General features: G+C 39.8%; 1 protein-coding gene across 2 annotated transcripts in view; it reads right to left on the reverse strand.

Annotated features, from left to right (window-relative positions):
- Positions 1 to 351: 351 nt before the first annotated feature.
- Positions 352 to 13,891, reverse strand: part of LOC127574813 (serine/threonine-protein kinase ICK-like) — a 45,283-nt gene continuing 31,743 nt past the window's right edge. The window contains exons 7-14 of one of the 2 annotated variants that reach the window (XM_052024189.1): positions 12,976 to 13,147; positions 11,816 to 11,983; positions 10,368 to 10,685; positions 6,317 to 6,504; positions 6,090 to 6,235; positions 5,176 to 5,313; positions 3,897 to 4,016; positions 352 to 2,318 (exon numbers count right to left, since the gene is read on the reverse strand). In XM_052024189.1, coding sequence (XP_051880149.1) covers positions 2,176 to 2,318; positions 3,897 to 4,016; positions 5,176 to 5,313; positions 6,090 to 6,235; positions 6,317 to 6,504; positions 10,368 to 10,685; positions 11,816 to 11,983; positions 12,976 to 13,147 — 1,393 coding nt within the window. In that variant the 3' untranslated portion in view covers positions 352 to 2,175. The remainder of the gene's footprint in view (positions 2,319 to 3,896; positions 4,017 to 5,175; positions 5,314 to 6,089; positions 6,236 to 6,316; positions 6,505 to 10,367; positions 10,686 to 11,815; positions 11,984 to 12,975; positions 13,148 to 13,891) is intronic. The other variant, XM_052024190.1, reaches the window with a different exon arrangement.

Genomic DNA, 13,891 nt, shown 5'->3' on the forward strand with positions numbered 1-13,891 from the left:
TTCTTTCTCTGCTTCCCCCTACCAAGTACCCATGAAGCATGCATGATTTTAAAGCAAATAGGCACAATGTGAACTTCAACTCAGAAAACACCTTTTAAACCTTAAGTGTACAGGTTTAATTATTTTCCTGTATAGATGGAGGTAATTCAAGCAAGTCCTGGCAGCCATTATCTGGTCAAGGTGTCAGTAGGTTATCCAGACTTCTCCACTTTCATACTGAGCTTTCATACCTCATTCTTATAGCCGGACTTGATAAAAACTAGACAAGCAATGGATGAATACAAAGAATGCGATATTCAGGAGTTAACATTAATGCACTGCTAATTCTAAAGTCTCAGAAGAAAACAAGAGTAATATTCAAAACTAATAATTTTAATGTTGACATTTGGGATGATTTCAGGAACATTAGTTACAACAGTAAATCTTTCAAATTAACAGCATATTTATATAAAATTTGGATCAGTAATGTTAAAACATAACTTTATAAAAAGAATACCAAACTCATTTAACATATTATATATAATTTCCTGCATTGCTACAATGCGTTTCGATTTGATTACTAAGGCATAGCTAATCAGATGCTACAAGTTATAATGGGTATTAATAGACTGTTGCAGATATTAGAATAGGTTTTCAGAAGTATCTTGTTATTTTTTTCCCCCCTAAGTAGTAAAAAGATTTGCAAAAAGAGACAATGGGTAATCCCACCCCACCACCACAAAAAACTAAATCATAATTTATATAATGACAAAAATCTGGAAAAATTACTCAAAACATTCCACATATAAAAATGCATCAGAGACCATTCAAACTTTACTTCTGAGCACCAGAACTAGCTTCACACAGAAGAACCAGTGACAATATGCGTATCTGATTTTTTTTCCCATGACTACTGTTTGGTCAATAAGTTCAGCATGGACAGATACAAGATGGACATTACATAGGCAGAGAATGGAAAAAAGAATTTGTGGCTAGCTGCAATACTGTCATGAAGATGGTCAAAGAAATATCCTCAGGTCAACCATGGAACCAATCTGGGAGGCTTTAAGAAAAATGAGAATAAAATGCTTCACATAATTTTAAAGCAGCCAATTAAAATCTTCCTTAGCATTTCTTACCAGGGAAATACAAGCAGAATGTTGATGCAGTTTATATGTGGCTTGACCTTTTTTTAAAAAAGATATATGGACCATAAAAATGTAGATCAAATGCTCTTATGTTATTGCTCAACACTAAAACATCGCTGATGGGACATCATAAAGCCAATCTTCGATGAAGGTAATTTTCTACAAATTACTTCCAATACCGACTGAAAATTATTGAAGGAGAGGTTGGCTGTGGAAAGGAGGGGCTGTGATGGGCGGTGTGGAGGGCACGAGTGCAAGTGTGCTGTTGTCATTTACTGGCAGGATAAAAGGTTTGTGGTTAGAGTTTTCCATGTGGCAGAATTTTACTCACGCAAGCCGCTAGAGGAATTTATCGTCAATACAAAGAAAAGAAAATACGTAGACCACAGTACAATGTCTTTTTCGCCAGTACCATCAGAAGACACCCAGGGTAGAACTGCAGTCTATTCCCAAGAAAGAGAATGATGCGTGCTTAAAGACAAAGTAACAATGAAAATATTTTTTAATGCTCATTTTGTAAAAAATGGGCTACTCAATAAGTTTGCTACTTAAGGATACTTCAAACTTTACAATAAATTCTCCCTTAAAAAAAGCCTCCTAATTGCCACAGGCAAATTTCAATGACTCAGACTTGTAGTGCACCTCCAAATCAGAGTTGTCAGAGTATCCTACAAATGCTACTTTCATATGCAAAGATACCTGCACGTGTCTATTACCCTGTCCTTTAACAAAATACTTAATGCACTTTAATAAACAAATCCTGAAACTTGTTATATACATTACACAATATTTACAGAAGTAGAAAAGAGTAAAAGCATTAAATTATTAACCAGCAAATTTTCAAAAAAGCTCTTGCAAAAATATTTTTCTAGGGGTAGGAAAAACATCAACTACAATGGAAACAAACGCAACTATCCCCAACTGCAATTGTTTGAAATTCATCCTTAAATGTGGCATTTTTTTCCCCACTCAGAAAATTGATATTCAGTAGATATTATGAAAAAACTAATACCACTGACTTGCATCTAAATGTTATTTAGGTCCATTTTTATCTATGTCCTCCATATTTGGAAGACCAGTCAATTCGCCCATGTATTGGATGTGGATGTGGCATTAACCCACTGATGCTTTTGCTTGACGAATATGGCTGACATCCCAACTGTGATCGGCTGGATTTCCAAGATGCATAATCTGCAAAACGAAAAGTGCTCTCGTTACTTTCGTATTAACCTCTTTATAAAGGACATCCCTTGTAACAGCTTCCTCCTTTTAACCAAACCAGTTGCCTTTGATGCAATATCACAGTAAAAACACATTTAAGCTTCCATATTTCTCACTAAAAGTAAATTTGCCTAAAGACATGAAATTTGTAGCAAAAATACCAACTGCCTGTCAGGCAGCATCTGTGGAGAGACACGGACAGTCGATATTTCAGGCCAAGACCCTTCACCTGAATGAATGGTCTCGACCTGAACTGTCAACTGTCCATTTCCCTCCACAGATGCTGCTCAACCCACTGAGTTCCTCCAGCAGTTTGTCTTTTTTTGCTCCAGATTCCACATCTGCAGTCTCATGTCTACACAAAATTTGTAACATATTGGTAGGACCAGAACCAGCTCAAGTAGCACTTTACTTAAAATTTAATTGTTTGTTACATTGTCAAGGAAACTAAGCAATAAAGTCTCATGCATGACCGATCTTGTATCATGAAGCAAAATCTTTATCTACGCTGAGTTAGCTGACAGTCAAAGTAAAGGTGCGAACAATTGCAATGCGCTTGGGTTGGTAAAGCACTCGGAGGGGCAAGCACGAATGGGCATCACACCAGATGAACCTTCCACACTGCTCAAGCAATTGCACCTCACCTTCTGTCTAGGCAGGTTGCAGCCTTCGGCCTCATTACTGAATTAAAAGAACCAGCGATTTCCTGTTTGTGTCAGAACCGTCCAGTTCTGATGCAAGGTCATCCACATTCACTCAGCTATTCTCCCTCCAAAGATGCTGCCTGATTTGCTGGGTATTTCTAGTCTTCTTTTAATTCAGGTGTCCAGATGACTTTCTTCATTGAACAGCCTTCATTCATTGATAATTAAACAGATCCAAAAGCATCGAGTCACCTGTACAACTTTCATCTCCATCCTATCACAGACATTTCCTTTGTTCACCCTACCATCTCTTCCTCACAGTTTAAAATGACTTTTGTCCCACTTTTGCAGATTGGATGAACAGAGATTGATACAAAACGTCAAATCCTTTCTCTTTCCACAAATGCTACCTGACCCGCTGAGTATTTCCAGAACTTGGCTTTTAATTTTTTTTTAAAAAAGAGGAATTGGGTTTGGTCTTGATGTACTAGAGTCAAGCAGTTGGGCAAGATGTGTGAAGAGTCATATGAATAAACTACAGGGAGGTCACTGACACCATGGAATCATTTCCTTAACAAAAGAGAGAAAGAAGCCCAAAGTTTAGAAATAAGACAAGATTTCTTTATTAGTCACAGGTACACTGAAACACTCAGTGAAATGCATCTTTTGCGGAGAGTGTTCTGGGGGCAGCCCGCAAGTGTCGCCACACTTCCGGCACCAACATAGCATGCCCACAACTTCCTAACCCGTACATCTTTGGAATGTGGGAGGAAACTGGAGCATCCGGAGGAAACCCATGCAGACACATGGGGAAAATGTACAAACTCCGAGTCGCTGGCACTGTAATAGTATTATGCTAACTGAAGGACCACATGGTCTAACCGTGAAAGTCTTTGATACTTACTGGAATCAGTTTCCACAACTGGTGCTAGCTGCACTCTTTGGCCGGCAGATCCAACTTCTTTCTTACGAAATGTCGATGTCGATGTGTATCCTCCAGAAACATCAGTGCCAGTGGCATAAACTGGAAAAGAAAATAAGTACCTCATTGCCCGATGCTTTAACTTCAAAGCTACACAATCCAGTTATCAGCAGGAAAAGCCCTTTCTCTCCATCTGTTCTATCAAAACTGCCATCTTAAAATCCTCTTAGCTCACCCTTTAACCATCTCTGTTCCAAGGAGAACAATGCATATTCTTCCCAACCTTGCCTCCTAATTGAAGTTCCGCCACCCGGGGAACATTCAGGCAAATTTATCAAGTTCCAACATAATTCCTATTTTACATGTTTTTCCTTCAGCCTTTTTTTAAAACAAGGAACAGCATTTTATCATCTTGCCCTCACTCTCAGAGGGAATAGCTTCTGATGAAGATACATGGACACCAAGGTCATCTCCACCTTTGTGATAGATTGCCTTTCCATATTAGTCCCAAAGTTCATCAGTTCGCACTTCTTTGCACTGCTTCTATCCATTCCACCACCAAAGCCTGCAACTCCCTTCACTGTCTATGACTTTGCTAAGTTGTACAGTATCTGCAACATTTATAAGAGTACTCCTTCCATATCTAGGTTTCCTCTTAAAATTAAAAAAGGGAAACTAGACCCCTCTAAAACCAAGTCTTAAATGCATTCATCCACCACTATCACATTCCACTTTGTCAATGAGCCAATTGTGTATCAATAAACATCTGCCACCTTAATTCCATGGACATCCATCACCTCAGCAAGCTTCCTGCACACCTCCTGTCAAGTCTTTTTGGTATGGCTGTCAGGCTTCATCGTCCCTATCAGAATGGAATGCAATGTCGCTAGAAGCCCTTAACACCGTTTCCCATCTCCCCAAACAACCAGCATTATATCATTCCCCAAAATGGTTTATATCATAGTAGGACACCACTGAATACAGCTTTCTCATTTTCTTAGGGTCTTTGCCAAGGCTAAAGATCGGAATGTACAAGACACAGACCTCTTCACATGATTCATTAACATCCAAGTGATTGTCACTGTAATGTAGCTAATACATTCAAGGTTGTAGCCTTGGATGGTATTGTCATTAGCAGAAGAAGGGGAAAGAAAGCTCATTTCAATTCATGCTCCTGTAAAGATCAGAGCCTCAGTATAAGTAAATCTCAGCTGAAAGACACCTACAAAGCATCAGGACAATAAGCCATGGATCACCTTACCCGTGTTGGTACAGCTGAGGGGAAGAGCTCCTCCAACAACTCCTAAAGGTTTATTGGAAAGGTTAGAGTTGGCCCAGAGGTTATGAACATTAAAATCTTTACCCATATTGGCAAGTGGGGTTTTCTTGGCATTTATTCCTGCAAGATCAAAAAGACTTAAAATTGTAGTAATGTTTCAATATTAGCTTTAAGTATGCTCACACAAAACATTCACCTTGCTTTCTGTTAATCAACTATATATAATGGATATGCAATGATTACAACGTTCAATGCATACACTATGCACCTATCAAATAACAGATTGTGGTCAATGTGACCACCATTTACCCGGATACCTGATTTACTCTACACATCATTCCCCGAAACCAAAATAAAAATACCCTTGCTACAAGGTAGATTTAAAAAAAAGCTCTCCATGTTGTGTGCACTGCAAGATGCTTAGAGCATACTCTAAATTTTTACTTACACAACTTTGTAGTGAATTCTCTTCCCAATTACTTCCAACTCCCAGTAACAAGTCTGAGTTTTGTTCTAATCCCAGTGAACCAAACATGACAACCTTTTTTTTAAGCTTAGAAACCAAGGCTTGCGACGTGGAACAGATTGCCATGAGGTTAAAAGGAAGACCAGAAAATAATGATTAGGTGATGCCAAGCTTGGGTTTTAAGCTTAAATATGGCAAGGGAAAATACGAGGGCAGCTACTTCTTAATGAGGTTAGTGATATTAAACTTAATCAGAGCAAATGGAGATAGCCCGAGAAAGACAATTTCTCTGTTACCTATAAAGCAACAGTTACATTTGTTAAGTCTAGGCAATTTTGTTCAAGTTCAAAAGGTACATTATATATTCTTTCCGGTTAATCATCCATTTCCCACTGATGTAAAAACGTTATGGACTTCATTTGTTACAAACCTGGCAGATATCTTGATTGTTTCAGATAGTGATATTTGGCTGACGAAGCTCTGGAAGTAGTATCTGCTTGAGGCAGATTATCTGTAGGCATATTTTTATTGCTTGATTTAGTATTTGAAGGAGTCAAGTCTAAAAGGCTTTCCATTCTGCAAAGAATAAGATTCACCAAATAACTTACAACCTCAAAGGAAATTGGACTAAATGGCACAGAATGGTGGTCTGCTTACTTAAACTGCGATTCCTGACTTTGCCTTTTTTTATCATTCAAATTCACATTTTTAGTTGAAGAACCAAATGCCAAGTCTCCAGAATCATTCCAGTTGTTGAAATCTTTCAAAATAGTATGACTCCATCGTCGAGCACTGCCTTTTGGCTTGGTGCTATTGCAAATATTATCCTCTGTCTTGATTACCTTCTGAGATTACAAACAAAAAAAACATTAACAAGTTGAGCTATAGTTTAAAAAAAAACAAAAATCAGAAGCATAACTGTCTCACTAAATACTATCACAGCCTGTAACTAGACAGCTTATATAATGTCAGGAGGTTTGGATTCCAGCACCATCCAAGAGACAGAAGCACGAAGATCTGGGCCTACATTACATTGCAAGCTGATGAAATATTACATTGATGGAGATGACAGACGAGAGATTAAACCAGTTAGACAAAACAGCAATATTTTGTAAATGCAGGAGTTATGCCAAGTATTCTAGCCAAATATATGAACTGAAAAATCTCATGGTCTGAGTAGGTCTTGGTATTTAACTGGAATCAGTTTCCACAACTGATGTTAGCTGCACCCTGACCAACAGATCCAACTCCTCTATCCATGATCAAAATTTCTAAATCAGGTAGTCTGAATACGATCACATTACAACTTCTGGGAGCTTGCCTTGCACAAATTTGATGTTGCATTTGCCACAATAAAATCATGGCAAAATACCTCACAGTCTGTGAAGTATTTCTGGGACCTGGTGAGAGAGATGTGTATTTCTGTTGTGCCTTGCACATCTTTATTTTAAATATAGTCCTTGTAACAGGAACCTACAGGGGCACAAGACAAAGTAAAAGTCAATGCTGAACTACAGGAGACGGAGAGGCCATCAACTGTCTGGAGGAAATTCTAGAAATTAACTAAAGGGTGAGAAAAGGGTAGGAAGAATATCATGTGGGAAAATGTTAAGTCATCTACTTTAATAGAAAAAGTAGAAGATAATTTTTTTTTAAATGGTGAAAGTTTGAAATGGTTTGGTGTTTAGAGGGACCAGGGTGCCTGTGTACATGAATCATTGAAAGCTAACAGAGGTACAGCAAGCTGTTAGGAAGACAAAGAGTACGTTGGGTTTATGACAAGATGATTTGAGTACAAGAGCAAAGATGCCTTACTAGAATTATATAGGGCCCTGGTCAGAACACCTGAATATGGTGCACAGGTCTGGTCTCCCTACCCAAGGAAGACTTTCTTTGAAACAGAGTACTTGAAAATTCACCAGATCAATTCCTGAAATGGGGAATTTGCCCTTTAAGATTAATCAGACTCAACTGATACTGGAGTTTAAATATAACAGAGTTCTTATTGGGCTTGACAGGGTAGGTGCAGGGATACTTCCCCTGCTTCTAGACACTCTAGCCAGTCTCAAAAGATATCTTTATTAGTCACATGTACATCGAAACACACAGTGAAATGCATCTTTTTGAGTAGAGTGTTCTGGGGGCAGCCCGCAAGTGTCGCCATGCTTCCGGCACCAACGTAGCATGCCCACAACTTCCTAACCCGTACGTCTTTGGAACGTGGGAGGAAACCGGAGCACCCGGAGGAGACCCACGCAAACACGGGGAGAACGTACAAACTCCTTACAGGAAGTGGCCGGATTTGAACCCGGGTCGCTGGCGCTGTAATAGTGTTACGCTAACCGCTGCACTGCCGTAAGCAGTAGACAATACAGGAGTTAGACGAGAAGGAACGTCTTCACTCAGAGAGAACTGACTCTTCCGAAGTATCTAACCAAAGCAGCGCAGTCACCAGCTACAATTAAGATGGAGATTGACAAATTTTTAGATATTAAGGGAATCAAGGGACGAGGAGGAAAATAGTACCGAGGTAAAATATCAACCGCAATGTTTTGCAGGCAGCACAAGTGCAAGGGGCCGATAACCCGATGCCTGCTTCTATTCTCTTATCTAGAAGACTGCATAACCAGTCAAAATCTCAGAGCTGAAGGAACATTATACCGGGGGTGGGTCTGAAAGTTGTAGGCCTGGAGAAGGTTAAATAAAAATTGAAAGGAAAATATATGAAGGGACACATATGGAAACTTGAAATTGGTTCTTGATCTTCAAATATCTCCAAGTTAGCAAAAACAAATACTTGATGTGGGGAAGACTTGCAGCCAGCCAAGAGAGCAGTGAAACATTTAATCTGAAGGTAATAAGGTGATTAACAGTCTAGTAGAAAACAAGACTGAGGAAGGGATGACGGATGGGAATGATATCCATACAAATATTGTCACGCTGCTGAAATTTGGAAGTCAGAAGATTAGACTGAAGTAAGGGTCTCTTAACAGTCTAGTATTTTAGGCTGAGCTAGAGAATAAATGGAATGAATACTAGATATACTGACCCAAGACTGGGAGCTAGCCAAATGGGTCGGAGGGCATGGACAATGAAGGGAGTCAAGAGAGATGGCCAAGGGCTACACAGCCAGGTGTCGTAAACACACATATACTAGTGGAGAAGAATGGGCAGGCCAATGAGAGCACCTTGGGGCTTCAGGGGTTCTGATGTGGGGAAGGCAAGAGGCAGCACAGCTGGGATGCAGTTGGATAGGTTAACAGTTGGACCAAATCAGAGTTACCATGCTGAGCTGGATAATGAAGAAAATATAGAAGTTAAAAAAATGTACAAGACGACATAATATGCCCTTACAGGGCATTAAACTGTGACTTTGATTAGGATCCATGTTTGTACGAATAAACCTTCTCAGTACAACACTCTGCGTCATGCCAATTCCAGCCCACCCCTCACAGCTACTCAGGATAGTCTACACCAACACTGATTTGTGTGTGTGTGTAATTCCCAACACACTGCTAGTGTCATTACCTTGACCATTCAGCGAGGCAAGGTGTGACATGTGTAGGTCATGGTTGATGGGAATTAAGGTCCTGTCCAGGAACTACATGGTCTTCTGCCACTTAATGTTTTGATCAGAGACATTTAAAAATATTGAAGGTTTTTAAATGAAATAAAATTAAGAACTTTTAAATTTAAAATCACATGAATTCTGTTATTTTAAAACAAATATACATTAGAAAAAAACCTTTCCTAAACTTGCCTTAGAAATGAAGGTCAGGAATCCCATTCAAAATGAATAGGATCACACTATCTTATCACACTTGGTCTTATCAGAATAAAAGGATGTTCCTTTAGAACAGAGATGAGGAGGAATTTCTATAAGCAAAGGGTGGTAAATCTGTGGGGCAGGCACGGTACTGTAGCAGTTAGCGTAATGCTGTTACAGTACCAGCGGCCCAGGTTCAATTCCAGCCACTGTCTGTAAGGAGTTTGTACGTTCTCCCCGTGTCTGCGTGGGTTTCCTCTGGGTGCTCCGGTTTCCTCCCACATTCCAAAGACGTATGGGTTAGGAAGTTGTGGGCATGCTATGTTGGCGCCGGAAGCATGGCGACACTTGCAGGCTGCCCCAGGACACTCTACGCAAAAGATGCATTTCACTGTGTGTTTCGATGTACACGTGACTAATAAAATTACCTGATCTGATCTGATCATTGCCACAGACGGCTGTGGAGGAAAAGTCATTGGGTATATTTAAAGCGGAGGTTGATGGGTTATTGATTAGCAAGGGTGTCAAAGGTTACAGGGAGAAGGCAGGAGAATGGGGTTGAGAAGGAATAGTAAATCAGCCACAATCAAATCGCAGAGCAGACTTGATGGGCCGAATGGCCTAATTCTGCTCCTCTGTTTTACAGTCTTTTAGCTTCTCAAATACCAGCATCACTGCATATGCCAAATAATTAAAAAGGTAATAAAATCAAGAAAGGTACTCAACTACTAAGGGGCAATTTCACAATCCCATCACTCACAGAAAGTGCAGGTTAATGGAATTAATGCAGAATGATATATTAAGCTTTGTGCTTTGACATGGTTACGATGTTAAGACAAATTAAAACTAATTCCACATTTAGTACCTTGCAACAATCAGATAAATTTATGACACTAAACAAGCCTGCCACTGCCTCTCAATATAAAATGCAAGAACTCTTACTTTACACACTTTGATATTTATTGAAGGTAGAATACTTTGATGCTGCTTTGCTTGTTCACTGCTGTTCCCACTGTCACGCGAGCCGGTTGCTGAATCGGTTTGCTGCACACAAGTTTGATGCTGAGAGGGTGTAATTTGTTGTAATGGCCTCGAGGGTGGGTGAGGGTTAACCAGGTCTGGGGGGTGAGGTGGCGGTACAGGCTTTAGCTGATTAACTGGCTGCCTGTAATGCATTTCTCTTTGCTGTTTTCCTTGCTCTTGCACTTGCTGAGGAGTTCCCAGAGCTTGACCAACATGGAAATAGGGATATCGCAGTGCCTACAAAAACAGTGAAAAACACAAGGTCACTCTGAAGCACAGTGGTGCCTTTTCACCTCTCAATACTGATGCAGGTGGACAAAATCATACGATACCACAAAGGCAGCGTTTTAAATCCCTGGTGTAAACTAATCAAACAGTGACAGAGGTTCATGGCTTCTAGGTGTTGGAAGTTCCATCAACACAACTGAAGTGCAGATCAAAACAAGGATTTTGTTTCTAATGACCACCACCCCAAGGTGCAGTTTCTAAGTTAATCAAGAATGGACAATGAGAGTCTTGAAGAAATGTCCCCATGAGACGCATCAGAAAGTCAAAGAGAAATGGGATTAGTCGAGGTCTTACATTAGAAACAGGCACTATGCAAATTCAATGGAAAAACTGAAGTTTGAGGAATTCCCTCACTCCACACAAAAGATGGAGTATTCTAGAATGTCAGAATGACCTACGCAGCCAAGAGACATGACAAAATCTCTATGACCCCATATAAAACCAAATAAATTAGATAGCTCTTTGAAAGGCCAAACGCTGATTGTTGCTGTTAGTTGCTACGATTCCTCCCAATTAATTGAGCATCCTGCCAATTTTATAGCAATGGTGGCATAATCCATTCTAGTTACAGCTCGACTGCAGAGAGTTGTGGACACAGCCTAGCGCATCACAGACACCAGCCTCCCCTCCTTGGACTCTGTCTTTACCTCTCGTTGTCTTGGTGAAGCAGCCAGCATAATCAAAGACCCCACCCATCCGGGTCATTCTTTCTTCTCTCCTCTTCCATCAGTAGAAGATACAGGAGCCTGAGGGCACGTACCACCAGACTTAAGGACAGCTTCTACCCCACTGTGGTAAGACTATTGAACGGTTCCCTTATACAATGAGATGGACGATGACCTCACGATCTACCTTGTTGTGACCTTGCACCTTATTGCACTGCACTTTCTCTGTAGCTGTGACACTTCACTCTGTACTGTTATTGTTTTTACCTGTACTACATCAATGCACTCTGTACTAACTCAATGTAACTGCACTGCCTAATGAATTGACCTGTACGATCGGTATGCAAGACAAGTTTCTCACTGTACCTCGGTACAAATGACAATAATAAACCAATACCAATACCAAATACTCACTTGGCTTGGGGTTGGGCGCTTCTTTGGGTCCCACTGCAGCATGTCTCTCATGAGTTGAATTGCTTCACCACTGGCATTAGGAATCAGAGTCTTGAGGTTATTTGGTACGCATTGAGGCCAGCGGAAGTTCATGGCTGCTGCAAGCTGATAGCCTTCGGACCAATTATTCTAAGATGTCAATAATTATAAAGTTGTCTGATACAAGTAAAAGTAGGATAATTCACAATCATCATTGTCAGAGCAAGGAGAGTGTTACTCGGGCAAACCTGGACCTGATTTGTTTATTCACTAAATACATCTTCCAAATAGAGGAAACTAACTTCAAATCATATCTTTAAAGTGGTTCTTAATGTAGAGACATTGGAGTGAATAGAACAGGTATAGCCCAAAAGTAAGGGTTTCTGGGAGGCAAAGTGAACAAGGAGTGAATTGCTAAAGAGAGGAACGCCAAGGCTGAAACAGTGGACATATGAAACAGAGGGTGCAAAGAATAAGCTGTGAACCAAGAATACAGAAGTACAAAATACACGAGAGAATATGTACCTGGAGTAAATGAATTTAAACATATGCAGGTAAACAGCTTCATAAATTTGATTAGGGAGGGTAAAATAAAGTGAGCCAGCAAGATAAATTAGGGTGATAAGAGTATGAGAGAGTAAGTGTTCAAGATATTCTAGATAAGCCCAATAAAAGCAATGGAGAAAATATATAACAAAGGAATAAATCAGGGCTTTAGCAGTACTGAGAGGAGTGCTGGACAGAGTGCAGGTCTTGGGAATGAAATTAATGTGGGAAAGAAAACTTATATCAGTATTAAATGCCGATTTAGTTTGTCCTCCAGTGCCAGAAGAGAATTAACAGCTGATAAATCTAACCATAAGAAGTTGTTTGCTTCAAGATATTACCATTTATTTTTTTGAATAAACAAGAGATCAAAATGATGCACGAGTTTTACTTATGTAACTGTGCAAGAGGATTTAGCACACAAATTACATTACTGCACACCGTTACAAGTATTCCCTTGCAACCCAAACCCCATAGCCATGCAGGCTTCTAAAATTCAAATTCAATATCTGCTGATCATCATTCTTCTATATTGCTCTTTATATCACTAGTTATGCTATGTGTCAAAAGTACCAGCCACATAAAACTTTTCATACCTTTTTAGGTGTTCCTAAAACTTGGCAAATTTTGAAAATCTCATCTATTTCACTAGACCCAGGGAAAAGGGGTCTTAGTGTGTAGAGTTCTGCCATTATACAACCAACAGCCCACATGTCAATAGGAGAACTATAATTTGTTGATCGAAGGAGAACTTCAGGGGCTCTGTACCTGTAACAAACAGTAAAAGTTTGTGCATGGTATGATAAATTGCAATAATCAGCAAGAGTTGCCCCTTCCCAAAAGAAAGTCAAACGACTGACTTTCTATCTTTACCCGAATGCAGTAGACGAGCTCCACCTGCTGGTTAAGCAAGTTCATAACACTTGGCCTTCTCATTTAGGCCTTTTAGAGTGTAAAAAAATTCCCAAGCATTCATAAAATTACCTTTTTTGGGAAAAAAATAATGAATCCATCCAACTCTGATTTACCCTCGAGGATCTTCAACTTTCTAGCTAGTGACTTAACATACAATTCTATATTTTCACAGCAAAATACTTAAACGAGAATCTGGAAGCAGGAGCTTCCCGGGAACTTTATCAAATAAAGTGCAACTTAGAAACCTACAAACACATACCGGAACAATGGTTTGCCTTATGGGGAATCTCGAATCAGGGGAAAATGAGGAGGAATTTCTTATCTGAGAGGGCTAGGAATCTTCATTCTCGACCCCGAGAGCCTGAATTATTAAATACATTCAAGAGTGAGGCAGATAGATTTTTGGTGTGAAGGGGAGTCAAGGGTTACAGAGAACCAAGGTCAAAATCAGATCAACCATGGTCTTTTTGAAAGATTGAGCAGACTTAAGAGGCCATATGCCTTACTCCTACTACTGCTTTTGTTACGCTCCTTGATACCCACCAAAAATACAAAAGATTAAAACAAAATTGGATGTTAATTTAGGTTGTTGACATC

The sequence above is a fragment of the Pristis pectinata genome, chromosome 10 (genome assembly GCF_009764475.1).
Source record: "Pristis pectinata isolate sPriPec2 chromosome 10, sPriPec2.1.pri, whole genome shotgun sequence".
NCBI lineage: Eukaryota > Metazoa > Chordata > Chondrichthyes > Rhinopristiformes > Pristidae > Pristis > Pristis pectinata.